At 40.2% G+C, this 27,405-nt stretch overlaps 2 protein-coding genes across 3 annotated transcripts in view; both read left to right on the top strand.

Moving 5' to 3' along the window:
• LOC106164818 (FERM, ARHGEF and pleckstrin domain-containing protein 2) overlaps positions 1 to 6,990 on the top strand; it is a 70,842-nt gene extending 63,852 nt beyond the window's left edge. For both annotated transcript variants that reach the window (XM_086997936.1, XM_086997935.1), the window contains exon 28: positions 4,264 to 6,990. In XM_086997936.1, the coding sequence (XP_086854062.1) occupies positions 4,264 to 4,351 (88 nt within the window). In that variant the 3' untranslated portion in view covers positions 4,352 to 6,990. The remainder of the gene's footprint in view (positions 1 to 4,263) is intronic.
• Positions 6,991 to 10,310: 3,320 nt separating this feature from the next.
• Positions 10,311 to 27,405, top strand: part of LOC106171349 (protein Wnt-11b-2) — a 19,748-nt gene continuing 2,653 nt past the window's right edge. Inside the window, exons 1-5 of the mRNA XM_086997559.1 lie at positions 10,311 to 10,590; positions 13,019 to 13,550; positions 24,849 to 25,087; positions 25,904 to 26,187; positions 27,272 to 27,405. The exon at positions 27,272 to 27,405 is cut by the window's right edge and continues 159 nt beyond it. Of these exons, the coding sequence (XP_086853685.1) occupies positions 13,480 to 13,550; positions 24,849 to 25,087; positions 25,904 to 26,187; positions 27,272 to 27,405 (728 nt within the window). The 5' untranslated portion in view covers positions 10,311 to 10,590; positions 13,019 to 13,479. The remainder of the gene's footprint in view (positions 10,591 to 13,018; positions 13,551 to 24,848; positions 25,088 to 25,903; positions 26,188 to 27,271) is intronic.

Here is a 27,405-nt window from a genome sequence, read left to right as displayed (position 1 = left end):
TTTCGAGATACTACTTTGAAATTTGAACAAAAAAATTTACCACCAGCGTTAGCGCTGGCGGAACACATGGTTTCGGTCCCGTCCGGTCCGTTCCGCCGGCTCCGCCGCCATGTTACCGTTACCGCTTCTCCTCCTAGACGGTAAGGGCCCCCGTACCCATCTCATGGATTTAGGTCACCTATAATCTCAACTCGTTCCACGTAAAATTTGGGCTTTGTCGGTATTGGGGTCTGGGTGTGGCACTCATTGCAATGCACCCTTGTCTAAAAATGGCAAAATTAAATGCTAATTATCTACCCTACAGTAGGAGTTACGGGAAAAATTTCTATAGACGGCTTTCCAAAAGTCATATGTGTAGATTTCAAATATACCCTCGGATTTGACCTTTGACCTTTACTTCAAGGTCAAATGGGTCAAAATTTTCAAAAAAATGAAATTTTTTACGAAAAAAAATTTTTTTGCCCTGTTATTCAGACGCCACACAGACTTAACCAATAATATTATTGGAAAGTGTTACCCTTCAGGTCATCTTTCATCTCCGTGAATTTGGGGTCAATCGGTGCATTTTCACAGGAGTAGCGGCCATAAGATACCGAAACTGAAAACTGTCTCTAATTCGGGAACCGTTAATGCTAGAGACCCATTCTTTTTTGCATTTTGTAGAGCATGTAAAGCCCAACACTGGAGGTGGTCTTGGTTTTTTTGTATTCCATACGGTTTTCGAGTTACGCTGTATCAGAAAGTACATATTGGTGGTGAAAGGAAAATGTACGGAAGCCGACTGGTGCCATATGTAGAAAAAAAAATTATCTCGAAATTTCGAGATACTATTTTGAAATTTGAACAAAAAAAAATTTTTATCTCGAAATTTCGAGATAGCATTTTGAAATTTGAACAAAAAAAAAAATTATCTCGAAATTTCGAGATAGCATTTTGATATTTGAGCAAAAAAATTTATCTCGAAATTTCGAGATAGTATTTTGAAATTTGAACAAAAAAAATGCTATCTCGAAATTTCGAGATAATTTTTTTTTTCAACATATGGCACCAGTCGGCTTCCGTAAAAATGTGCAGTACGGTAATGGATAATAAATTTTGAACTCCGGAAAAATAAAACATAATGCTTGGCAAAGCAGACAACTTGTGGTCAAAAATGACATTATTTTATCAAATTTAAACTTCTGCAACTTCAGAGAACCTCCCATTTCAAGAACTTTGACCAAAATGACCTTTTCTTTATTTTAATTAATTTTTTCTGTAGGAAATTTATGGCACATTATGGTAACTCCAAAATTATAACATTTAGTCCCTTATATCTCCAAAACTGGCAGAGATAGGTCCATAGTTACTATTGAAGTTGAATAGGAAGTCATATACTGGCAATCTTACTGTGACCTTGACATTGACCTTTGACCTACTTTTCACCATGAACTGAACTTTGCAAATTTTGCTTCCCTTTTATCTCCAAAACTGGCAGAGATAGGTCCATAGTTACTATTGAAGTTGAATAGGAAGTCATATACTGGCAATCTTACTGTGACCTTGAAATTGACCTTTGACCTACTTATCACCATGAACTGAACTTTGCAAATTTTGCTTCCCTTTTATCTCCAAAACTGGCAGAGATAGGTCCATAGTTACTATTGAACTTGAATAGGAAGTCATATACTGGCAATTTTACTGTGACCTTGAAATTGACCTTTGACCTACTTTTCACCTTGAACTGAACTTTGCAAAATTTGCTTCCCTTTTATCTCCAAAACTGGCAGAGATAGGTCCATAGTTACTATTGAACTTGCATAGGAAGTCATATACTGGCAATTTTACTGTGACCTTGAAATTGACCTTTGACCTTCTTTTCACCATGAACTGAACTTTGCAAATTTTGCTTCCCTTTTATCTCCAAAACTGGCAGAGATAGGTCCATAGTTACTATTGAAGTTGAATAGGAAGTCATATACTGGCAATCTAAATGTGACCTTGAAATTGACCTTTGACCTACTTTTCACCATGAACTGAACTTTGCAAATTTTGCTTCCCTTTTATCTCCAAAACTGGCAGAGATAGGTCCATAGTTACTATTGAAGTTGAATAGGAAGTCATATACTGGCAATCTTACTGTGACCTTGAAATTGACCTTTGACCTACTTATCACCATGAACTGAACTTTGCAAATTTTGCTTCCCTTTTATCTCCAAAACTGGCAGAGATAGGTCCATAGTTACTATTGAACTTGAATAGGAAGTCATATACTGGCAATTTTACTGTGACCTTGAAATTGACCTTTGACCTACTTTTCACCTTGAACTGAACTTTGCAAAATTTGCTTCCCTTTTATCTCCAAAACTGGCAGAGATAGGTCCATAGTTACTATTGAACTTGCATAGGAAGTCATATACTGGCAATTTTACTGTGTCCTTGAAATTGACCTTTGACCTTCTTTTCACCATGAACTGAACTTTGCAAATTTTGCTTCCCTTTTATCTCCAAAACTGGCAGAGATAGGTCCATAGTTACTATTGAAGTTGAATAGGAAGTCATATACTGGCAATCTAAATGTGACCTTGAAATTGACCTTTGACCTACTTTTCACCATGAACTGAACTTTGCAAATTTTGCTTCCCTTTTATCTCCAAAACTGGCAGAGATAGGTCCATAGTTACTATTGAAGTTGAATAGGAAGTCATATACTGGCAATCTTACTGTGACCTTGAAATTGACCTTTGACCTACTTTTCACCATGAACTGAACTTTGCAAATTTTGCTTCCCTTTTATCTCCAAAACTGGCAGAGATAGGTCCATAGTTACTATTGAAGTTGGATAGGAAGTCATATACTGGCAATTTACTGTGACCTTGAAATTGACCTTTGACCTACCTTACAATGAACTTAACTTTGATTGCACCATTTTTAGTTATATATATTTTTTGCATATTTTGAAAATTCTTGTTGATTGCATTTTTACAGCTTGTCAAGCACAAGACTGGTGGCTGCACCCCTTATTTTGTGTATGTGGGGGTCTATACGAATGCGCTTGCTCCAGCTGGTGGTACAATATTCGGAGGCGGTATCGCCTCTCTGATCCTCTAGTTGAACCTTGTGATGAGGTTTTTTTGGCATATATCACTCAGTTGACCTTCGTGTTGATTGTGGAAAGTATACAATTATATGTGAATCGCCTGCCTCCATAGCAGCCATATTTGAGAATTGGAAAAAAGACGATAAGTGAATCAAGGGAGGTTGCACTAGGAAGACAGAGCTGATGGCACTTTAGAGATTATTGATTACGGTGTGGGTGGTAGTTGATTTATTAATTAATGCAGGGTTGTAAGTGGGGAATGATATTCAATTGATTATGGAGTGGGTGGTAGTTAATTAATTAATTAATTAATTAATGCAGGGTGTTAGTTGGAATTGCATTATTCCTTGCTTGCAGAATAAAAAAGCTCCGTGATAATTAGACTTAAAACAATTGCCACTTCCTGGGGCAGCACTTTGTTAGGGAAGAGGTCTTGTAAATGTAATGATTAATTTTCATGTTAAGAAGATTAGCAGATGTACCTGTGGTTTAGAACTTTGGCACGTACACCTTTCTCACTGGACAGAACTTAATGTGATTTCACCCAGTGAAAGTGTCAGTCTTCAAATAGAAGAAATTATATGTTGAAATAAGGGAAAATGTTTTAGTTTGTGGTAGGCAACATGTTATCTAATTAAGTTAGGGTGCTAGCAGACTTTCCTGTTTAATAATAGTAAAGTCGAAAAAAATATTTTGTGCGAGTTGAGATAAAGTGATGTAAGAAAATTGATCTTTGGTTGTATTTTATTTAAATGAACTGGGGAGTTTGTAAGTATAACTATTTTGCAAAGTTGTGTTTGCCAGTTTAATAGCCAGAATAATAATGTTGTTTAACAGGAAAATAGGAAAGATACATTAAGTACATATTCTAAACATACATTACCCACTTATGTTGATTGACATAATGTTATAAATGCCATTGATATATTAGACTGGGCAGGTTTGTTGCTTCCTTCTGCTGTAAATATGACTATTGTATATACAGGGTCCCCCCCCCAAAAAAAAAAAAAAAATGTAATAAATCCTACAAAGATCCATCAAATTTCAAGAAATTTGCTGGACTAAAATTTCAATATGTGTATGGTCATTCCCCAAAGTTTCAGTTATCTTGGTCACTTTGCATAAAAGTTATGTTAAATGACTGCTGTATATATATACTGTTAAATGACTGCTCTATGTTTCAGGTGGATTGAAGTGATCAACAGTGCCACCAGCAGTGCACACAGGACACGGCTGTTCAGTCGCATGGAGAGTGAGATGGAGGCCAGATGACGACTGCGGACTAGCCTGGGTTCTGATTTGTGCTTTCACACTGACTTATATTAGCATGGTGTGGGGAGAGACTGAAATCAGGACAAATAGATTCCGCGCATTTGGTGGATGCTGAAGAAATAATAATGTGTAAAAAGTTAAAGAGACAACTGCTGGTGATGTGGAATAAATTGAAATGCTTCCCCTGGGGGAGGGCACCCCTGGGGAGGGCATTAGACCTCAGGGTGATGGTCATATCCCCAGGGAGTTTCCCAGAAAGTGATCAGGAAGATGTCCACATTAAACTCTGCTGACACTGAAGGACTGGGAGTTTCGAGGATTAACCACTGCCTTTTGAGCAATAAAAGATGTCACATGTCCTGTGAGGTACATAAGGAGGACAGGACATGACCAGTGTAATCTTTGGTTCTCAAAGAGAAACAGTTGATACGTTTTTTTCTTCTTAATTACAGTTTAACGGTCACAGATGTATCATTTTGATCACGTGAAGTATTTTTATCATTTGCGTGGACATTAAGCTGTGGCCCCAGGGCTGCCATTGCCAGAAAATCGGCAGCTGTTTAGAGATCAGGAAATAGAAAGTGGTCTTCCCACAGGGCCACCCAGCACAACAAAGGATGGGAAATGGTGTGTGTCGTCAGCGGTAACGACATTTCTAGTACCTATCATAGGTTTCTAAGTCATCCTGATGACAAAAATATGAGCTGTAAAGAAGATATGTTAATTGGTTCCCCTCCTAGTGTGAAACTGGACTCCTCATGTTGTGGCCTTGCTGTTTAATGGGAGAGTCAATTGCCTTTGACGAGGGGAGTAAGGTGGTGTTTGAGCCATTATATCAGATCATTAGTGTGATTTCTCATCATCAGTAGAATGGCTTTGCCATTTGCACATCTCTCACCAAGGGTCTGATGGAAGTCAGACAGGGAAATCATGGCCTCTGAATACAGACCTTATTTATCAAGACTTCACTTTGAAAAAAAAAGATAACAGCACTACAAAGATCTAGATATCAAGAACTGAGTGCATGTGTACTGAGTGTGAATGCGCTGACACAATCTCCTCCAGTACACTGGCACACCTAACACAATCTCCTCCAGTACACTGGCACACCTAACACAATCTCCTCCAGTACACTGGCACACCTAACACAATCTCCTCCAGTACACTGGCACACCTAACACAATCTCTCCCAGTACACTGGCACACCTAACACAATCTCCTCCAGTACACTGGCACACCTAACACAATCTCCTCCAGTACACTGGCACACCTAACACATCAGCCAGGTTGCCACTGAAGCCAAGGCCCTCAACATTTGGTTTCTTAACATAAAATACCCATCAGCTGATGTATTAAAATGACCAAATATATTCCTTTCTTTTAGTAAGAAGTATTTTTGATACCTTTGCATTTGATATTTTGAGCTTTATCTTTTGTGTACATCATGATTCACACTTCAATCTTTCATGAATGTAGGACATTTATACCAGTACCATGTTAACCATAATGCTGGGTCAGAAATTAGTTTTCTATCCACAAGAAATACCACTTTGCATGGACAAACTTGCGCCATCCTGTCCACTGTCACGTTGATGACACTGACAAGCCATCCTTCTTGTCAACAGAGCCGTGTCAGTCATCACGTTTCTGTCAGATATCTAGAAAACGTGTACAAGTAGATAGCGTGTTAGCTTAAGTGATAAAGTGAGAAATAAACCTTACATGTATGTATAGCAGAGTAAATAATGAGGGGACTTTGTGAATTTTTGCTATTATAAATCATGTCTATTATGCTTCTTTAATCATGCTTTTGCATAATAATCAAATTATCAGTGAATACAAGTGTCTGTATACCTGTATCTCACTAACAAACACACTTGAGTTTAATGTGTTATGAAAACAATGTTTAGTTGCCAATTAATCCAGCAGTAAATCTTACATAAATGCACTGGCAGTGTGTTCATTTTCATTTGCTACTTGACTGACGCATTTTTTCCATACTGCCAATTTTCAACGGCAGATTTTGAGAGGCAGATTTAGTAGAACATGCGGAGGTTTAAAAGAAAGCTCTATTGCTATTCATAACACTTTTGTACTATTCACTTTTGTAACCTCCTGTATAAAAGAGTCCAAGTGAGTGAATCTGTGATGGAGTTGTTAATTAGTCACAAACTATATTTGTTAATTATGTACAGTAATTAGAAGTGTTCCTGCAAGACCGCAGTGTCCAGGAGTAATAAATGTTGTTCTGTTCAGGAGTGATTACTGAGGCCCATTTTGCTGTTTGTGCTCCCCAGATAAGAAATTAATATGCCGGAGGCGAGAGCGGCAAACATTTTTGTTGTTCTTATGTTATTAGTGTTATTTCACCAGCTGTTGCAATAATGATAGAATATAACCTTATTTACCATTTAACATAGGATTGGTGCATTTAGTTTGGAAGGCTTGTAAAGCTTCCACGCGTATTCCCCCGGCTGAGTATCAAAACGTTATTGTAGTGTGTTATGTATATAAATTATATATTATATAATATTTTGAGCACTTTCTACAGTACATCTAGTTAATTCCGTGATAGCATTACATTGTTCATGCTCTGCCACAAACGAATGGGATTAACAGTAAACTATTGATCACTGAAAGTGTTGTTTGATTTATGACATAGTTTCAGCCATTACCAGATACAAAAGTATGTACTTGTCATGCATCAGGATTAAAATCCAAGTCGCAGTAAATTTTAAATAGTTTTATCACAAAAAGACAGGAAAAAAAGACAAGAGTACATTTTAGATTTACATGTACAATCTGTGGAGAAGAACGGCTTTTATTAACTATCTTGCATATTGGAGATTCGAAAATATTTTTCTGTCTCAGACCGGGGGCGTCTCGATAGTCCGAAGGTTCATTGGTCCGAAGGTTCATTGGTCCGAAAAGTGGTAACATTTTCATCGATTTTTTAATCAAGGGTTCATTGGTCCGAAGGTTCTATAGTGAACATTCGGACCAATGAACCTTCGGACTATTGAACCTTCGGACTAGCTACGGCCCCCTCAGACCCCTACAAGCTTCACATGTCTGTTTACTCTCTATCTAAAGGTAAACCGTTTACACTTTTTGCCATCTTTAAAGTCAAGTTAGCGCCCTTAACCACGTTCTAATGATTGCCAAATTCTGAAGCTGTGCTCGGCTGAACTGATGATTGCATGAGTCATTGAAGAGGGCCTTTCAGATAACACGCCGTCCGCGGTCAGAGGAAATGTGCTAGTTGAGACAGTTGGGATGTGCTTTATAGCCGGAAAAGAATGCGACAGGTGTGAAATGTCACACTTGATGGAATTAAAAGTTGCAAAGTTGCTTACTTAAGTTCGATACTTGTTGAAATCAGGGGGAGGGGGCGGTAGTAACTTTCTCTCGGGGTGGCAGGACCCCCCCCCCCCCCCTCTCTCTATCTCTCTCTCTCTCTCTCTCTCTCTCTCTCTCTCTCACACACACACACACGCACACACACTCTCTCTCTCTCTTTCTCTCTCCCACCCTCCGATAGGCCTACAGAGCACATCGCTCTGACCAGGCCGAGTCACCATGTGTCCAGCAGGAAGACCACGGTGTGGGGCTGACCACCGGCAGGAAGCCAGCCGTTACACAAAGGAAGACCTGTCTATATCAGTCCAGCCAGTACAGGACCACACCAGCTCTTTGTGTTCTGTTTCCACGATAGGGCCTACAGTAGCTGCCGGAACCCGCGAGATGCCGTTTCACTTAACTAGTCGATCAAGCTGCCATTAATAGAGAAGATTTATGTTGTCATATTTGCCTCATGACACCCCGCCTCTCAGTGCGGTGAGGAGCGTCCTGGAGGAGCAACTGCGTGATTTATGCTCGCCCCAATGTATAGAATGTGGTTTTAACGAGGATGTGATGCCATTCACTGCTGCGTTATGTCTGTACTATATGAGCCGATACATCGCGCATTAACTATCATCTATCTCCAGTAACTATATGAGTAAATATACCGCACATTAACTAACATTTATCTCCAGTAACTATATGAGTAAATATACCGCACATTAACTAACATTTATCTCCAGTAACTATATGAGTAAATATACCGCACATTAACTAACATTTATCTCCAGTAACTATATGAGTAAATATACCGCACATTAACTATCATTTATCTCCAGTAACTATATGAGTAAATATACCGCACATTAACTAACATTTATCTCCAGTAACTATATGAGTAAATATACCGCACATTAACTAACATTTATCTCCAGTAACTATATGAGTAAATATACCGCACATTAACTAACATTTATCTCCAGTAACTATATGAGTAAATATACCGCACATTAACTAACATTTATCTCCAGTAACTATATGAGTAAATATACCGCACATTAACTAACATTTATCTCTAGTAACTATATGAGTAAATATACCGCACATTAACTAACATTTATCTCTAGTAACTATATGGACCAATACACCACACATTAACTAGTAACTGTCAGAGCCGATATATGTACACTGTACATTTACAATCATCCATCTCTAGTTACTATATTAGCCACACATTATTATCCATCTTTAGTAAATATATGAGCCAATACACCGCACATTTAATTACATTTATCTCTAGCAGCTATGACATTTCTGGAAACAACGCTGTAGGACTACATCTATTGAAATATTACTTTCGGAGGGCTGGGCGTTGTTTTACTCGTGTTAATTATAAACGTTTTTTTTTTCGTTTGTCAAATACCAAAATAACCATCAAACTGATAGGTTTGTAGCTCAATTCGCTATATTTCACGAAGAGAAATGCAGATTAATCCTATAGAAAAATGCTGATGACAAATGAAAGAGATAAATACTTTTTAATTTCCATTTTGCCGGTAGACGTTAGCCGCAGCGATTATATGAGCATATTTTGTTTGGCCTTAATATTGTTTCTAATTTTAATAACGGGTCTGGTAATTATCCATGTGCCAGAGTATAATCTCTTTATTTAAGCGTTTACGGTGATCGTTATCGTAGCCAGTAGATTAGAACTATTTTATTTCCATACGCACATCTTAGTCTGCTACAACTTTATCGTTTCCGTGACATATCGTTCTTTATTAATGAAGTAATTATTCTCAACTTATGACGTATTATTTTCTCGAGGTAAAAATGCAAGAAGCCATGGAACGGTTCACGCGGTGTTTGACGTGAAGGCAATGGGACCGAAAGCGTGTGTTTGGCTGTAAATGTATCTATTCGCCTAGATTTAGAAATACCAAAGGTTAACTTTGTAAATTTTTGATAATTCTAGTTCGGCTACAGTTTTGTTGACACTCTGTTACATGTAGCCGGATAGTGCCCATCTGTGTAAAATTAAGGTAAAATTTATAGAAATACTGTATGCCTTCTAATACGTTTACAATTTTGTTCACGCCAATTGCGTGTCAGGCAAAGCACGAATCTTTAGCATCGGTGGATTGTATACGGGGTTACGGTGAGAAAAAAGCATGAACATTCCCCTGGGCTTCTCAACTGTATTGAAAAACATACCGAGTTCAATGTCCCATCAAACTGTGAAACACTGGCTGAAATATCATCTATAAAAATGATTTCAGGACTGTTGAACTCTTCAGCTACCGTCAGTCGCGTGGACGATGATTTGGTTTCTGCCATTTCACTTCGAACAGAAACGCAAATTTTAAAAATGAATTTCAAAAGTGAAAAAAAAAAAGAAATTAAGAAAAAGAATATTAAAAGAGTTCTATCAATGACAAGCATGAGGGAAAGTATGTTTAATGAAATAAAGATTTATTTATATTTTATAAACTCAAAATAGATGTGGACGATTTCGGACAAAAACAACACAGTTTAGTTTCCTCGGCCTCAGGGCAACATATCAGTGCAGAACGCCCGCTAGAGAGGGTACAGTCGTAAGTGGTAAAGGGGTTATATCTGTTTAATGTGTTTAATCCCGGCATTGACGGACGCTGAAAAGACATTAATCACGGCGTAGTAAGGAGGCAACTGGGGGTTAAATGGCCGACAGCATAGAAACCCCTCATAACTTCTGTCCCGGAACGCAGCCCTCGTCGACATTACCCCGCTTGCCGTTCACATTAGCCTGTAGGAACGCGACTGGCCGCTGTAATACCAACGCTGTGAGAGAGCTCACGTGAGTTTACCACTGAATACACACACAGGCAGGCTACAGAGGAAGTCGAATATCTGTAGAGGTAAGTTTTTATCAAGCGTATACACATTATACCATCATTTAGTTCTTCTGTACTCTTGTCTTTAAATTTTAAATACAACAAAATGGCCCCAGTGGCTGCCTCAAATCCTCTGAATCCTGGTGATGTAGAACCGATATGACGGCGGGAGCAGGGCTCTCAGAGCAGCGTATACTGGCGGAGATAAACACTGGATTTCAGTATCTGTCAAACATTGGAAAATCTGCTGAAGATCAGGGTAACACTGTCAGTTTTCTAAACACGTACACGCAGGACTGGACATTGTATTTCTGTATCATATTTTCCGGAGCAAATCCACACAGACGAAAGTAGTACATAGTAGTTGAACGTCAGCATAGCCGACATTCAAACTAGAATATGATGGACGTATGAAACAAACAAAAAATACAAAGAAGAGATAACAAAAGCTGTAGATATGCATTTTTTTATATTTCAAATATTATTTGAGATGAACAGCAGAGTGAGTCGAGCTGTGGCGTACAGACTTTTTATGATCGCGTTATGAAGAATGGAATAAGATTTTACGAGGTGGGAGACATGATTGTTAAGGGCAGAAATAGTCAGTATTTTGGTACATAACAGTTTCAGTAGACAGAGACCCATTCTTTACTCGAAGATACAGATTGCCTCTGTTCTTGTTCCTGTAGAAGCCGACACACAGCGCCCGTTGACTACAGACAGAGAGAGGAGGCTCCAATATATCACACGCTGTTTGTAGAACTCCCAGGGTAATGGGGCCAGCTTTGTTAAATTATAAACAAGGCAAGTGTTTTAAGAACAATATTTATTCCCTCCCAATAAGCATTTTGGCAATATTTCATTCCTGTCAATCCAATCCTAACAACGATTTGATTCTAGTTAATCTAATTAATTTATCCAATTGTTTTGAACAAAATGTTTCCTGCGTTCCTCGCGCTTTCAGCGAGCTCAGACGAGGACGGCGTCAGAACGGATAGCGCTCCAACTCACGTTGTTATCAAATGCCCATATTCCAGACAGATAAAGACTGGTGAACGCCTAATGACGTGCGTCGGACCGATATGTAATCCTTGGCTGTTTGGGTGTGAACGTGCCGGAGGTTGTATTATGTTGCTGTAAAGTGTATTGTGGCACTGGGGCCATGTTCTGTGCCCCGGGATGGAAGGGGGTCTAAGGTTCGCAGCATGTCGTTATAAAACAACGTTATAAAATATGCACTCTCCGGGCGTTGACTGAACGGTGGAAGTGCCCTGAACATGTGTAATTCACCCGCTGCTGTCCTGAGTGATTTCGTCGAGGAGTGTTATCGACCTGAACGCGGAGCAACGTTGTAGTCACTGGAGACGGGGGAAACCGAAAACAACGCAAACTATATCGACATGAGGACCGGTACATTTTCGACGGTTTCCATATTTAGGGGAAAAAAAGAAACAAAAATGTTCAAAATTTAATATTTTGGCTACCATTTCTTAATGCTCCATGGCCATCTTCCTCTGGTATACCTGGACAAAACAAGACAAAAAGGCTGAGAAATTTATATAAATCATTTTAATATCTTAAAGCAACATGAAAAAATTCTTTCCAAGACGGAAAAAAAGATAAAACCATCAAATCGGCAAATAGTCCAAGATATGTATGAGTTTATGTTGATGATATCGATATAAAGCTTAAGAGTAGTGAAACACGAAAATCGAGGTTTTAAAACCCATTTATAAATGTAATCTCTTTTAAGGCCAGTCACCAGTCTCATGTTAGCATTACTTACAATGATATCTCGTCTTTGGGAAAATAAGAAAAAAAAAATGCACTGTGTTATCAGTTGTAATATTTAGAACTAAAAGAACTATTTGTTTTAACCCACTCTCTCTCTCTCTCTCTCTCCTTTCTCTCTCTCTCTCTCTCTCTCTCTCCACCCACCTCGGTTAAGGCTGTCATATAATAAGATAAGCTTAATACCCTGATCAATTACCTGTGCGTCGCTATCAGCCATACAGCACGTAAGTGATCTTTACAAAGGACTCGAGGACAGCTCAACAGGTGCTTGCTGGGATAATCTCATTACACAGACCGCCGAAATACGACTTGATTGAGTCACTCTCGGCTGGAAGCAGAACATACTGAGGTCCTCGTACAGAACGCTCGACTCCCGCGATCTCCTGCTGAACGCTGTACCCCGGGAACACACTGAGGGCACAAGAGACGAGATCGCTGCCGGTAATATCACCTCGGGTCATCTCACCTCGGAGCCTGAACACCGGGTGACTGTGGGCGAATTCCCCGAAATCTCATTGAGGGATCATCTGATCATCCAATAATACGTCGCTGGGAGAGGTTTTATGAGGGTTTTCCTTCTCTGCCATATACACACACGTGTTGGTGTTTTATATCGTGAAGTTAATCTTAGATGTAATATTATATAAATCTTTTACAGATCGTACAGCGCACGGGCTTCGGATGTATTTAGATGGAGTCTCACTCCGCCAGTTTTAACCTACTCACTGTTAAACGGGATTAAGAATTATCAGCAGATAGAAAAGGAAAGAGGGTTTTGACGACGCCAGTGAACGCGGAAGGCAACTTACACTCCGGTCGTGTGACACCGTCGTCTCACAGTGACAAGAGAAATTGGAACTGGATATACGGATTTTAGGACGACATCAAACTTAAAAGAATTTAGTGATTTTCAGACGTTTGAAGTGCGGTTATATAAGTCAGCAAGGGAGGGCAGAAACGGCGGCTGATGACGCTCATAGCTAGAGATCGTATCTTCTTCTCCGCTTAGTAAACGCCGTGCTCTACCCTTTAATCTGGCCAGTTTAGCGCCTACTCATCACTCTCACGCCACAGGCCGGATTTGACCACTAGTGGACACAGGACTGGACACTGCTGACCATGTGGTGGACGATAGGACTGCTGGTGGCACTGACTCTCTGCCTTCAATACTCGGCGGGGATAAAATGGCTGTAAGTACAGTATGAAAATGTTTTATTTTGTCTATCCGTGAAGTGATTTTAATTTTTGAAAATACACGAAAATGTCATTTTCTTTATGATGTTGTAATAGGTATTGTTTTGAGATAAAATGCCCAGAAGTGAGTAAAATCCCACAGACTTATTTGGAGTTCCCAAAACCAATGATTTATTTTACCGTTGTTTCAATTTATTTAATATATTCTTTACTCTTTGTCCAAAGATAGAATAAACCCTTGAAAAAATTTAGCCAGCTTTGAAGCTGCACGGAAAAGTGACGGTGTATTTAATAGAGATGAATGAAATTAGTCCGTGGTCTTTAAGCACTGGTCTCACCTGGGGACAGACCAACCTGAGTGGACAACGGTAAAAAAGAACTTGAAGCATCGAATCAGATACAAAAATACATAATGAAAAAAGTAAATACTGATAGTAAAATTATAAACGCATTTTGAGTCAGATTTCTTCTAGATGAATGAATATTTATAAAGTCAAATGGAAAGATGCTTTGGTTTTCAAAAGGGATCCCTAAAACATACTACCTAATGAAACGGACATCAAGTACATAATTTAATTTAATTTAAGTGCATAAAGAAAAGCATGTATGAATATTCGCTTTTCTATCTGGTTGTCAAATCTGACAACGCCTATTGGACAACGCCTGGGCTCAACTTCTTTATCCCGCGTTCCGTGCGAACAGACAGTTATGGGCTGACTACGTTGTGCACGATGATATCTTGATTTGCCGGTCATTTCTCAAAGTCCAACTGTTTGTCGGCCGTTAAGTGTCCGCTTGAAATGGAGATAAACTTCTCCTGCGATCTTTTCCCAACCTCAAGGCGGCGATATGGGGTTGGCTGCCCTCTACAGAATGCGTTTAAAATCTTAAAAGCGATGAGATGATCCGAAAAAAATCATTATATATAACTATGATCACATTTTATTAATTTTTTTTCTGGTCTGCCACACAGTGAATGGTTAATGTTTGATGGCCATACATGCAGTGAACGTTTGAAGTAATTCAAGTTACAATTCTAAGAGAAAGTTGTAATATGTAGTATGATGCCGTGAAACGAGGTTTAGAATATCCACAAAATAACGATAAATATACAAGTTGGATGTAGCGGAATTATTTCCGGGCGACTTTTAATAAAACATTTATTCATTTATCTATTTGTCTGTCAATTTATTTACTTATTTATTTATTTATTTATTTAGGGTAAAACCATGATAAATATTAGATTCATCTTCTTCAATTATAAGAATTCTAAAATTATAAAAAAACGAAATAAAGCACAGAAAAGATTAAGATGAAACTATCAAAATAACAATAAAAAGTACATACAAATCGTTAACAATGACAAAAATAACTATCCTAATTTTTTGATGTAAAAAATAGGCTGATTTAAATCCCTCTTACAATATTGAATTTTTCATGCCAATATCAAGATTACTCCACAAAAGTATAGAGCTCCATACGGGCCTATTGATTAAAACTTCTTTGTGTTTGTCACATTTCAAAACCATTTAGTGAGAAAGACTGAATTGGTTTTCAGTATTTACACGCTATACCCATGACATTCACCTAAAACCTTTATCCAGCTATTTAATTCAAAGTTTTAAACGGGATTTTTGAAGTTGATACATTGTATTAACAGGATAACTTTAGGATTGTATATAAGGCCAAACTGAGCTTGAGCGACAGTGTATAACGTCAACCATCTTACGGTGCAAAGTAACTTGATTATATACCCAGAATAACAAGAAAACGCAATTTTGAACATATGACAGAATGAGATAATATAGCAGTTTTAGGGTGGTGGATGAAGATATCTAGGGAAATTATTTTTGATAAATCAAAGTGGAGGTCAGTGACAGCAGGAAGCACACCCTGACACGCCAATATTGTGATAACTTTCCACTGATTGTGATGAAAGGGATTGCTCTTTAATAGATGTTGTGATAACATTTCGGTATTTTTTTTTCTAATTCAAAATCTCCCACACTTGTTTTGTTTTTATGATATTTGCGTTGATAGCAACACCTTCCCCCCTGCCGTCTAGCATTGACGGGGGGTGGGGAGGGGGAGCTTTGCCTCTTCAAGTGTCGTGCTTATTTATGATACGACCGCCATCCATGGAATGCAACTTCATCGGGACCGTGCTTTTTTCGGGATGAATGTCACCTATCGTGGCGACTGTCACCTGGATATTGTTGTGGTGACTGTTAGTGTGACATCATCGTGGCGATTGTCACAGGGACATTGTCGTGGTGACTGTCACCCGGACATTACTGCGGCAACTGTAATCAGTTACGTGTGGTTTCCCTTTTCTTAAGAAATACTTGAACCAGTTTTAACTTGGGTTAAGTATTAAACATGTAGTTGTAAAGCAGCGTCTCAAGTATCGTTCGTTTACCACCTCACAGGCGCTGACGCGTGTAAAAACAAGCTTAGAAAAAACTCCTGTTTCTTTCTTAACAAACATAATAACAGCCGGGCACAAAGCTCGGGGCATTGATCCCCCTTAATGGGGTGCCGTGGAGAAAAGACGAGAGACGCAATCTTTGCTGAAATCTGTTCATCCTTGACCAAACTGCCGACCCCGCAGTGCCGGGGCGAGATTATATTTCTAACCGGGTGATACGCAATAAAAAAGATCATTTCCCTGCTTGACACCAGAAACCGCTGCAGGTCTCCTGGGTAGAATATCTTCTAGCTTGTACAGCATCTGAGCAGACATCTAAACGAAGGCATCCTCCATGTTATTGTCAGAGGCAACATGTGTTCGTCGTCTGCTATTTTTCCAAAAACTTTTTTCGATCGTGAAGATTTAAATTAAAAAAAAAAATGGACAGGAATTGATGCATACTGCATATTGTGTCTGGTTATCTCTTTAGCCGGTTTCAATGACGTCTCACGCACCTCGTGATTACTCCATAGAGTTGTGTATTTCACCAATCTGCTCCAACATGTCACCAACTTTCCCTACTTTGTCATTTGCAACGAATTTTTATGTTTATAATAATATAAAAACAATTACTTCTTTCCCGGAATCATTATCACGTTATCGTAACAAAGTTTTTCGTACATCAAAATTGTTCGCCTTTTGTCTGGATAAATGCTGTCGGCAGTAGATAGTGTTCAAAAGTAGCAAGAGAACTGTTATACTGTAAACTAAAATGAACATGCTTTCCAGAGTTTTGTGCTCATTAGCCAGGTTAGATAAGGGAATAAATATTTTAAAAGTAGCTGACAAGTATTGCCGGACTTTTGCAGCCGTACATTCTTCATATGATACCTGTACATGGAACGCCTGTGCTCAGGTGCATACCGTTGTGTGTGTGTGTGCGCGCGCGCGTGAGAAAGAGAGAGAGAGAAAGAGAGAGAGAGACAGTATGTAAAAATATCATGTATACATTTTGTTGTGTACAGAATGTAAAAAAAAAATCTGTGCACACATTGTTTTATACAGTACACAAAATCACATGTACACACACTGTTGTATACAGAATATAAAACGTATGCACACTGTTGCATACAGAATATAAAAAAAATCTCATCTACACATGTCAGTGTTTATACACAGCACACCGCAACCACCGGTAGAAGTGCAACAGTAGCGTCCAGCCATATGGCGCGGCCCATTAACACTCCTCCACGTGGTCAAGTGGTTTGTAACAACAGTTCAAACATTCACAGCTCAAACCTACAGGGAGCAACTTGCAGAAACGTTTTTATGGTCCAGATGTCAGTTAGTAATAGTGGCCACCAGGTTCTGGACGTTGACCATCAGGCTCTGGACGGTGGCCACCAGGTTCTGGACGTTGACCATCAGGTTCTGGACGGTGGCCACCAGGTTCTGGACGGTGACCATCAGGTTCTAAACGGTTACCACCAGGTTTTGCACAGTGACCACCAGGGAGACAGGGGACATTACTTAAGCATAAAACTGATACACAAGCTATAATAATCAACTGAACTAAATTTTACTTTCGGTTTTAAAGCACACCAGAGTCACACAGTTGTAAGTTGAAAATGTCATTTTAGTAGCATTTGTATTTTAATTATTACTCAAAGGACGAATTAAAAATCCTGACAGTAAAATATATGATAATTATGTATGGTAAATTATTTCCAAGCCCAAGGATATATATAATTAAAGTTTTAGCAAAGATGGAGGGAAAAAGGGCCCAAGATACCGACTGTTCACTGTCTGTATCCCCCTGTCCTCCAAACGCCAAGGACTGGACCGTATGCCCCGTATATGTAGATCTCTAGCCTCTTTATGGGACGACATCATTTAAACAGTCTGCAGGGGAGGATTTTTTGTCTAAACTATAGTTAAAAAAAGAGATCATTTAATTTAGTGTTTCCTGCAATGAGTTCGCATTTAGTTTTTCTTGAATCTAAAGTAAAAACTCTGATCTAAAGGAAAATTATATATAGTTAATAGATTTTGCGGTTTAGTCATAGCTGAAAGCAAGAAATATCTAGATAGCGCTGCGATGCGTTGGCAGGGAGAGACGGGTGACTAGCACCACATCTATATCAACACTTCCCGCTGTAGACACGGGGCACATAGCGCTGTTTCCAGGAACCCTAGTCCTGTACTGCCCCTCATGGATGGTCTATTGCACCAATAGAAACGACGGGTCTGACCCGTAGCCAGGGAAGGGGGTGCGGACGTTCAAACAAACAACCCTTTTGCTTGGAAAAGGTCCACTCTGGGTAGAGTTTTATCTAAGTACAAATGTACTCGAGGGTTTCATGGTAAAAGGTCCACTTTTTCAGAAAAAGTCCCCCCCCTTGAAATTGCTGAAGGCTACGGGTCTGGGTCATATCTTGGGCACTGTGGACAAAATAGTAATGCTTGTTTAATGGACAAATGGCTTGACCGCTGGACGGACCGAGTCCATATGTTAGTATCAGTTATGAAAAGCCTCGGTATTTCAAGAGTACTCTTTACATCAGGGTCTAATATGTATCAACAATTACAGTAGGAATTAGCCTTCGCGGTGCAGGGTTTTTAGCTCAAACATTCTGCAATTTATTGAAAATACACAATTTACAATGGAACAAAACAGAGAGAGAGAGAGAGAGAGAGAGAGAGAGCATGTAATAGCCAGAATAGCATGTAATTAACGCTGTAGAACGTGTCGTATCAAAAGCGGTCGCTATCTGCAGTGTTTACAAAGGGTCAAGACGCCGTGTGACAACTGCCTTCTTATAAATGATAAATTTTCTGCCGACTTGATCCCCACCAAATTCCAAAAGGGAGGAGAGAGCGAGATTACACTCAGAGTGGAGAGATGACTGCTGATTAGGGCGGAGTTGGGTGAGCACTGGGCCACAGAGCACGGGGATACGCGGGACGCGTTTTCGAAATAATAATAATACGCTCAGACGTCGTGTTTTTCCTTTTAAGGAACAACAAAAACAACAAGAACAACGATCATAATAATAATTATTATAATTATTATTATAGTACTACTACTAATAACTATAATAATAGCAGTTTGTATTTTTTAGTTATAAGAAGAGTTAAAGCGAGATCATCTTTAATTAAATGCGCAGCCAGGTTGCGGTCAAGTAAACAAGTCGTTTATCTAACCATGCTGTCACAGTGTCTCCACTGGGAACTCCAGGAACGCGGGACACAAACAAACATGGTCCCACCCTTGGTGTCAGGCGTCGTGTCGAATCTTACTCAGAGTCTAATAACCTTTAAATATCTTAGAACATGGGTGCACGCTGCAGTTAGCATGCAAGGGGTCGTCTGCGTGTGCGCTTCATCAGCGTTTATCCAAATATTGAGTCAGTTGTCATATAATCACAAACCCTCTTCATCTCCAAGTTGTCACAACCATTACACCTACCCTTTTTACTTAAATGATTGGCTCTCCCACCTCAACCACCCTTTTACAATAAAATTTAAATGTCTGGCTTTACCCACCTCACCTGCCAGTTGTAATAAATGTCTGTCGTACCCCTCTCACCCGCCCCTTTGTAATAAAATCTCTGGCGTACCCCCCCTCATCCACCCCTTTGTAATAAAATCTCTGGCGTATCCCCCTCACCCACCTTATTGTAATAAAATGTCTGGCTTACCCTACCCTCTACCAGGGCGAGTTGAGTTGAGCCCTAAATGACCATCTATCTAGCTAGAGACATATCTGTGAATATCTGTAAAAAATCTATCACTCGCCCTGGTAGAGGGTAGGCTTACCCCCTTACCAGTTAAAAATAACGTAAATGAAAAACTTGCACATATTACAGTTCTGTAGCCTCCTGAATACTGGATAAATTAGTGTGTTATTTTTTCTCTTCTTAATATCTGTCGATACTGTTTATGTATCCTTAGGCATGCAGCTCCAAACTTTGTTCAGTTTCTTAGACGTGTGAAGTGATATGTCAGTGAAGTCAAAAAGAACAAAGTAGTTCGTGTCGTGTTTCGCAGCAGTGTGTGAAGAATACGGAATGATTTCTCGGCCGAGTAAATTGCCCACAACTACAAAGTCAGCGAGGAACGCGCACTCACCCGTTACTTATGACAGCGTCTCTTTAATCTTTTCATTCCTGAATTTGATCGGCTCGTTCTGCTCTTTGGCCATTTTGAGACATTTTCATAAGCACTTTTCATCTGAATTCCGTATAGCTGGCAGTGAAATACCAGGGCCTTTTCTGTTAGTGGAACAAATGCCTTTTCCATTAGGACGCCCCCGAACGAAACCTTCATAAAGACACGACGAGGAATTAATAAGGTCGACGCAGGGCATGCGGAACGCAGTCTCAAAATCTCCACAGTGGGGTGGGGTTAGATAGGGGATATAGGGACTCCACACATTATACAGATCGTAGTGATAATGCTAATATAACAATTGTGAATGCGTGCGTGAAAACGACGCAACATTCTGTGTGAGCGTTTGCGAGAAAGACGAGTTGACATAAAATGAAATTAAAATTAAATTTTAAAGGACAGAAGAGGAAGAAAACTATATGGAAGATGTGAGGCAGCGAAGCCAAATCAAATCAACATAATAACAACCTCATGTAGAAGCATTAATATAATTTATAAGTGCAGAACACTATTTAGAGAAGGTTAATTTTGAGATGAAATATGAAACACTAAATGTAATCGTAGTATTATATTTCAAACGATCTAATGCCACTGCCGAATCCGTCGCATCAAGAAAAGGCATTGCCCCCCCCCCCCCAAAAAAAAGCAACAAAAAAACAAACAATCAAAAAACACACACACACATCCTCACTTTTTAAAAGGTGTTGTTTTCTATGACATTTTAAAATGTGTTTTATTTTGTGTTTTTGCTGTAGAACTTTCATGGGCGAGGAATTGCAATATCTGAGCCAGATTTCAATGAACCTAAAAAACCTACTGCATCGCTTGGCATTTTTATGGGCGTCTCAAGAACGCAGCGTTTACGGGTGATGTAGAAAAAGTCAAGGGAAGTTAATGGTATTAAGTAGGTTGGAAGTACCTTGATATGAAGAACGCCGTGGCCAACGGTTTAATATGTTTCCCATCACCCTCCGTCACCCTGGCGTAGGCATAGACGTGAGTTCTTCCTTAACTTGTATATGTGCGTTATTGCAGTCATGTTAGGAACATTTGGAAGATTTATGTGCTTTTCTACATGTCTGATATCATCAGAGAGAGGGCAGGCAGGTCGCCATATTGGTCGTGATAGGGGCGGACCTTCTTGAACCTGTCTTACGCTATCCATGTTCAAGTACACTGTGAAAAGCATTGGCACAGGGCCCTATTAGAAAACAAACGAATCCAATGTTAGAAAAAAAAATACAAAATCACTCTGTAACTGATGAGGGATGTATGATCTTTACATTCCGAGTTTTACATACCTTACAGTTTGTTATCTTAGATGAATATCTCAGGAGGAATGTAGAAAACACATCACCATTTATTCCGTTTACAGAGACCAGAAATGTTACTCAAAGTAAGGAGTGTTGTTCTTATCGTGTAACCGATCGCGAAAATAACCACCGCCTTCGTTCTCTAACACGATTATGCTTTTTGCCGCGTTTTTGGATGACGTAATGGTGACTGTTTATTTATCTACAGGAGAGAAATGTTATGTCAAAATTTTGTCTGTTTTTGAGAGAGAGAGAGAGAGAGAGAGAGAGAGAGAGAGAGAGAGAGAAGTAAGAAAAAGAGAAAGGGGTAAAAGTGTATGCTGTGCGGCAATGGAGAGGACCAAAAATTTAGAAACAAAACAAAATAACAAGATAATTAAGATAAAGGCAAAAGAGATACACGCAAAACTCACATAGACCTGCTTTGACCTGTGGCTGATTGCAGTTCAGGTGATTTCGAAGGTTTTCTTTCCCGCCGCAAGAAGATGAAGGCGGTGATGCCCCCGTCTGGGAGAAACATGTATGCCATCAGATATGGGGGATATATATCAAATATTTTTTTTATCTGTCAATTTCTATTATCAACATTTGGCTTCACCTACAAGGATTCATTTAGATTCAAAATGTGAAAACGCCTTCAGTTTCCCTATTGGGACCGAAGCATAAAAGATGACTAAACGAACTGTCAGCCATGAATAGCGAAGGCTCAGTAGTTCAACTGAAACCGTCTTATTTGCAGAACTGCTTTGTCTTGTCCCTTTCCTAATTCAAGGCGCGTGTCTCGTGCACATGCATGCGTGCAGACGCCCTAATGTGTAGTTCTGTTGAAATCCTTGCTCTATGACGACAGTTGCTGTCAGTCAGCGCGTCTTTCTGGTAAACCACATATTTTCGCCTGTGATATTTACTGGTCTAATTAGCGTGTCAAAAAATTGGGTGCTTTGTCTTCCTGGTGAAAGATTAGGGCTCAGAGGGCTAGTGCTCCACGCGGCCGATTATAAGTACGAAGGAAAGGTGAGCAGTAGGTTTGCACATCGACTGGAAGGGGGTAGACGAAGTGGAAGGCGGAGGGCGGAATAGAGAGCGGAGGGGGCGGAGGGCGGGCGAGATGGGGGATGGGAGGGAGAGCCAGAGGGCGGAATAGAAGGCGGGATATTGGGCGGGAGGGCGGTAAAGGGAGACAGAGGGTGGGAACATCGTTATTGGTCGAAGGTATGCTTCCTCAAATCCTAGATGGTGATTCCCCCCCTTATCCCCCCCCCCGACCCTAAACTACTGTGACAGCACCATGCCCACACACGAGGCTTGCCTTGTAGAGAGGCTGACTGGTCTCGCAGCTAATGTCACCACAAGTCTCAGATAACACATTTTCTCTCCTGTATTTTGTTCAAATATCTCCACGTTTTTTTGTCATCTATCAGCGGTATTTTACTGACTAAGGTATTATCGTCTTTGTTTGTTAAGAAATATTTCATCACTTTATGATCATGCTGTTTGAGGTTATGAAACTACTTTCATGTTAAATAACCTGTTAAATTGGAAACCCAAACTTGTGATATATAAAACTGTTTCAAAGCAGAGTGATGAGGGTTGTCGCGAGCTTCTTCATAAATCCGCTATATAGTCAACATCACTGCACAATGCCAAACTTTATACTCTGCGTCAATGCACACTACCAAGTTCACTTGTCATTTCTGATGATCACTTCATCCTAACTGCGTTTTCATACAATTTTGTACATATACACCGAACAGGAGGAACGACCTTGCAATTTTACGGTGGACGATGCATGTCAGTTTTTCACTGAAAAAATACTCATTGTCGAGATTTTTACTTTTTTTGGTATCCTGCTGATGGCTGGCTTCGTCCAGTATTCGTCTAGGCAAAACCATCAGCAGGATACAAAAAAGTAAAGATCTTAACAATTTTTTTTTCAGTACAGCTGTCCAAAGATCCACTGAAACTTTTCTCTCAAATGAAAACACGCAATATTTCTACAAAATTAATTCGTCCCTTTGCCTTCACTTTTTTCTATACATTTTTGCCTCTTGCTGTCCGTAAGGTTAAATCAAACAGACCTTTGCCACACCCACGACCGACACTTCTAGTCCAACAACTGCTATAAACAACAGAACACACCGTATTATCACCCTCACCCCATGTCACCGCAAGCTGTCACGGCCCGCAGTCACTGTCACCCAATGTCACCGCTAGCAGTCACAGTCACTGTCACCCAGTGTTCTTGCTAGCAGTCTCGGTCACCCTGAGTCACCCAATGTCATTGCTAGCTGTCACAGTCCTCACCCACTGTCACCGCTAGCCGTCGATGTACAGGCGGGATTCGTGCCCGACCCACGGGTGCAGTGTTTACAGGGGAGAGCTAATGAGCTTTTTACTTTTTTAGCTACAGAGACTAATGTTTAAGAGGCTTCTCCTGCACAGCGAATAGCTGCCTTTTGATCCGAAACCAAACATCAAAACCAATCAGCGCTGGTCGGCTACGAATCAGGCGCTAGCTACTCTTCAATTTGCGAGCAATTTTGTAAGGTCGCGGCGTCACGCTTTTGATCTTCTGCGTCCAGTTTTGCTCCTGCAGTATACAGGGTTCTGGCCGAACTAGACGCTAGAGTGTTACTTCACCTTTTTCACGAGATATGCAGAAATGTGGTGAGGTGTTCCCCTGTGATCACATTGCCGCATAGAGCGCATGTCTTGCGTAAACTGTTTATACTAATTTGCTCCCCGTGCAAACTACACACACCGCTGATACAGACACTGTCGTGATGTGTATACCGCGTGCTCGAACCACGTGCCCACACAACCCGAACAGACGGCGTTCAATTCCCAAAACATGTGTTGTCCTCGCCTAAAGTTTGGCCAATAACGAATTGCTCCGTGTAAGTCCCGGTGGTCTGCGAGGTGAAGCCGACATGCCGCGTGCTCGCAGTATGGGAGAAAACGGCCCGGTCTTGTGGATTGATTAAAGGCAACATGAAATTAACTTCATCAGTTCTAAGAACCTTGTGGTTTGCAAGACGGTTGCCCCAGAGTTGATATTATTTATGGTATTGATATAAAATCGTTGATGTTGTAACTTTGTTTTGGATTTTACCTAACCTGTGCACCTGCTGCTACAAGAGTGAATTAGGCCTAAGGTAGCTGAAGAGCAGGCACTTGGTTGACTAAAGGTTACATGTATGTTGTAGAATAAGTTTTGGGGATGACTTGTGAATGTCGCAGACTTGTCATAGACACATTCACAAAGTAACCTTTCACACAAATCTTTTTCTTTCAGCTGTAATTCACACTTAACATCTCGATCTCAATGTCACAACGTCGCCATGTCTTCCTCACTTTTTTTTTTTTTGTATTTCGATTAAAATTTTGTCTTAAATTTTCAGCGGCCTGGTCAAACTGAATGCCACGGCGTGGAATAACACGAAACTATGCTCGCAAATGAAATCTCGTGGTATGACGTCACAACAGGTAGCGCTATGTCGTAACAACTTGGAGCTGATGCCACTGTTAGTCAGTGCAGCGACTCAGGCAGTGTACTCGTGTAAGGACCGGTTTAAGGAGAGACGCTGGAACTGCTCCTCAGTTCTACTGGCACCCCGGTTTAACAAAGATCTGACCTCAGGTGAGTCCTTCAACAGAACGGGAACGCATTAGGGTAATAAAGCACGTACTTGGTGTCATCACCTAACTTGGTCGTTGTTTAATCTTTAGTATTTTACTATATATTTCACAGATCTTGAAAGACTATACAAGTTTTACCAGAGGCAAATTTGCAAACTATTTATTGAAATGATTAACAGCTACTTTAATTTCCCGTAATAACCCCACCTGTTCTTTATGTAGACCTATCCTCCTTTGTGAAGTCACCAGTTGGTCTTTGTGGCTTCGGTCCATTTTACCGTTGGTAGCACAGCTAATTCCACAATGATTGCTGTTCTCCCGGCTAAAGCGTATCACTTACAATAAAGCCTCGCCACGGTGACATAAAGACGCACAATTGCCAACGTTTGGCGCGAGATATCAATTTCTTTAAACTTGGTCATCAAACGAAAATGTTTTAAGATCAAATTACACAGTCGACATCGCAATGCTTGGGCCTATATGCCTGGTTTTATTCATGTGGTGTATTTTTTAAATCACATTATAAAGTAAAATATAAATCAATTGCCAATAGTTTGCCTCTTCTCATCGAGAAGGGGGTCCACCCATTCCCAAACCAAGGTGGTGTATTCATCTCCTACCAGAGAAAAGACTTTGGTTTGGGGCAGTTGTGCCGTAGAATGTCTAACATTTTTTCCAGTAGGCCAATTTTACTCTGTGGGTTAGGCCTATCTAGGGATGGAGGGGGGGGGGCATACTTGTTTTAGTGACATGCTGAATCGAAATCTGATTCTGACTGAGATATAGTTAAGTAATAAATGGTTGAAATAAATTTCAGGTACCAGAGAGCAGGCGTATGTGCACGCGCTGTCGTCTGCTGCAGTGGCCCACGTGGTATCTCGGTCATGCGCCACAGGTGCTCTGAGCCAGTGTAACTGCGGGGCTCTTCCCACGACCCCAGCGCCACCCACTTTCAAATGGGGCGGATGTAGTGACAATGTCCGGTATGGTATAGGCTTTTCTGAGACGTTCTCCGATGCTCCTTGGCTGACAGCAAGGAGGCGAGCCAGGAATTCTAAGAAGGCAACGATGAACAGGCATAACAATGCCTCTGGAAGAAAGGTGAGGGATTTATTGCGTTAGAGAAGATGTGTAGAAATCAACATTGCGCCCGATGTGACAATGCGTTAGGTTGTGTAGAAACATAAGTTTATTTGTAAAGTGCGTTGAAGCGATCAATAACATGTTCACACTGTTCAGCGAACAATTTTAAACAAAGATGAGATATCGTGCTTTATCACGTTAGTGTTGCCTCAATAACATATTTACGGAAGTAACGAAGACGTGCCTGTCACCGTCATACCATAGGCCTATAGGTCTTGGTAGGTGTTTAGTACACCACGCACGTGATTCTCTGTGTCAAATGATGTGATAGGCGCTGCTGATTGTGTTGTGGGTTGAAGATTGAACCTTTCACTGTCGCCAGCATCAAGAACGTAGATGTGTCGATATGGTTCACTTGGAGTACATGTAAACATTTCGGGTGCAATGGGTGCACAAGAGTGAGGTCACCCAGTGCACTTACAGCTATTCAGAGCTCTGCTAGTACGACAGGGCCACTGTCCTCTTTTCTGGTGTAACTTACTTCAACAATACGACTTTTGACTGACTGATTGGTACTTATTTCTGACATCACTGCCAAGCCTCCATGTTCATTTGGCACCTCAGAATTATGGATTATCCACTTCATTAGCAACATGGAATATTTTTGTGTTATAACACTGGCAGATATCCTACATATACGTTAGCTTGCGGATGAACAAAGATAAACATTTGTCTCGTTTCGCTATGTTAATATTAGAAATGATGGTCTAAGATAATTTTAGTATATAATATAAAAGGAACAGGAGCGAAAATTTTGTTTTGATTGTTATACTTTTCGTGGAAGGAAGAGGGGATCAGAAACTAAGGGAGGAACAAATGGCTGCTGTAGCCCCCTCCCCCTGGATCTTACGATTCTTTAACAGTTTTTCTAGTCCCCCCCCCCTTGGGTCTGCAAACATATAACATTATACATGGCTTTATTCTTGCTTTGTCCCCGTCTCTTTGATATTCCAATACTATAGCATTATACATGACTATATTCTTGCTTTGCGCCCATCCCCTTGGATATTCTAATATAACATAATATATGTCTTTATTCTAGGTTGTACTGGACAGTTTAAGTACAACGTGTAAGTGCCACGGGGTATCTGGCTCGTGTTCGGTGAAGACATGCTGGCGTGCGCTGCCCAAGTTCAAAAGTATTGCAGAGATGTTGATGACAAAATATGGCGTCGC

This window comes from Lingula anatina, chromosome 10, assembly GCF_051362555.1.
Source record: "Lingula anatina isolate TDL-2025a chromosome 10, LinAna3.0, whole genome shotgun sequence".
NCBI classification, from domain to species: domain Eukaryota; kingdom Metazoa; phylum Brachiopoda; class Lingulata; order Lingulida; family Lingulidae; genus Lingula; species Lingula anatina.
The sequence above is the reverse complement of the archived record's forward strand: the minus strand, read 5'-3'. Positions and strand labels throughout refer to the sequence as shown.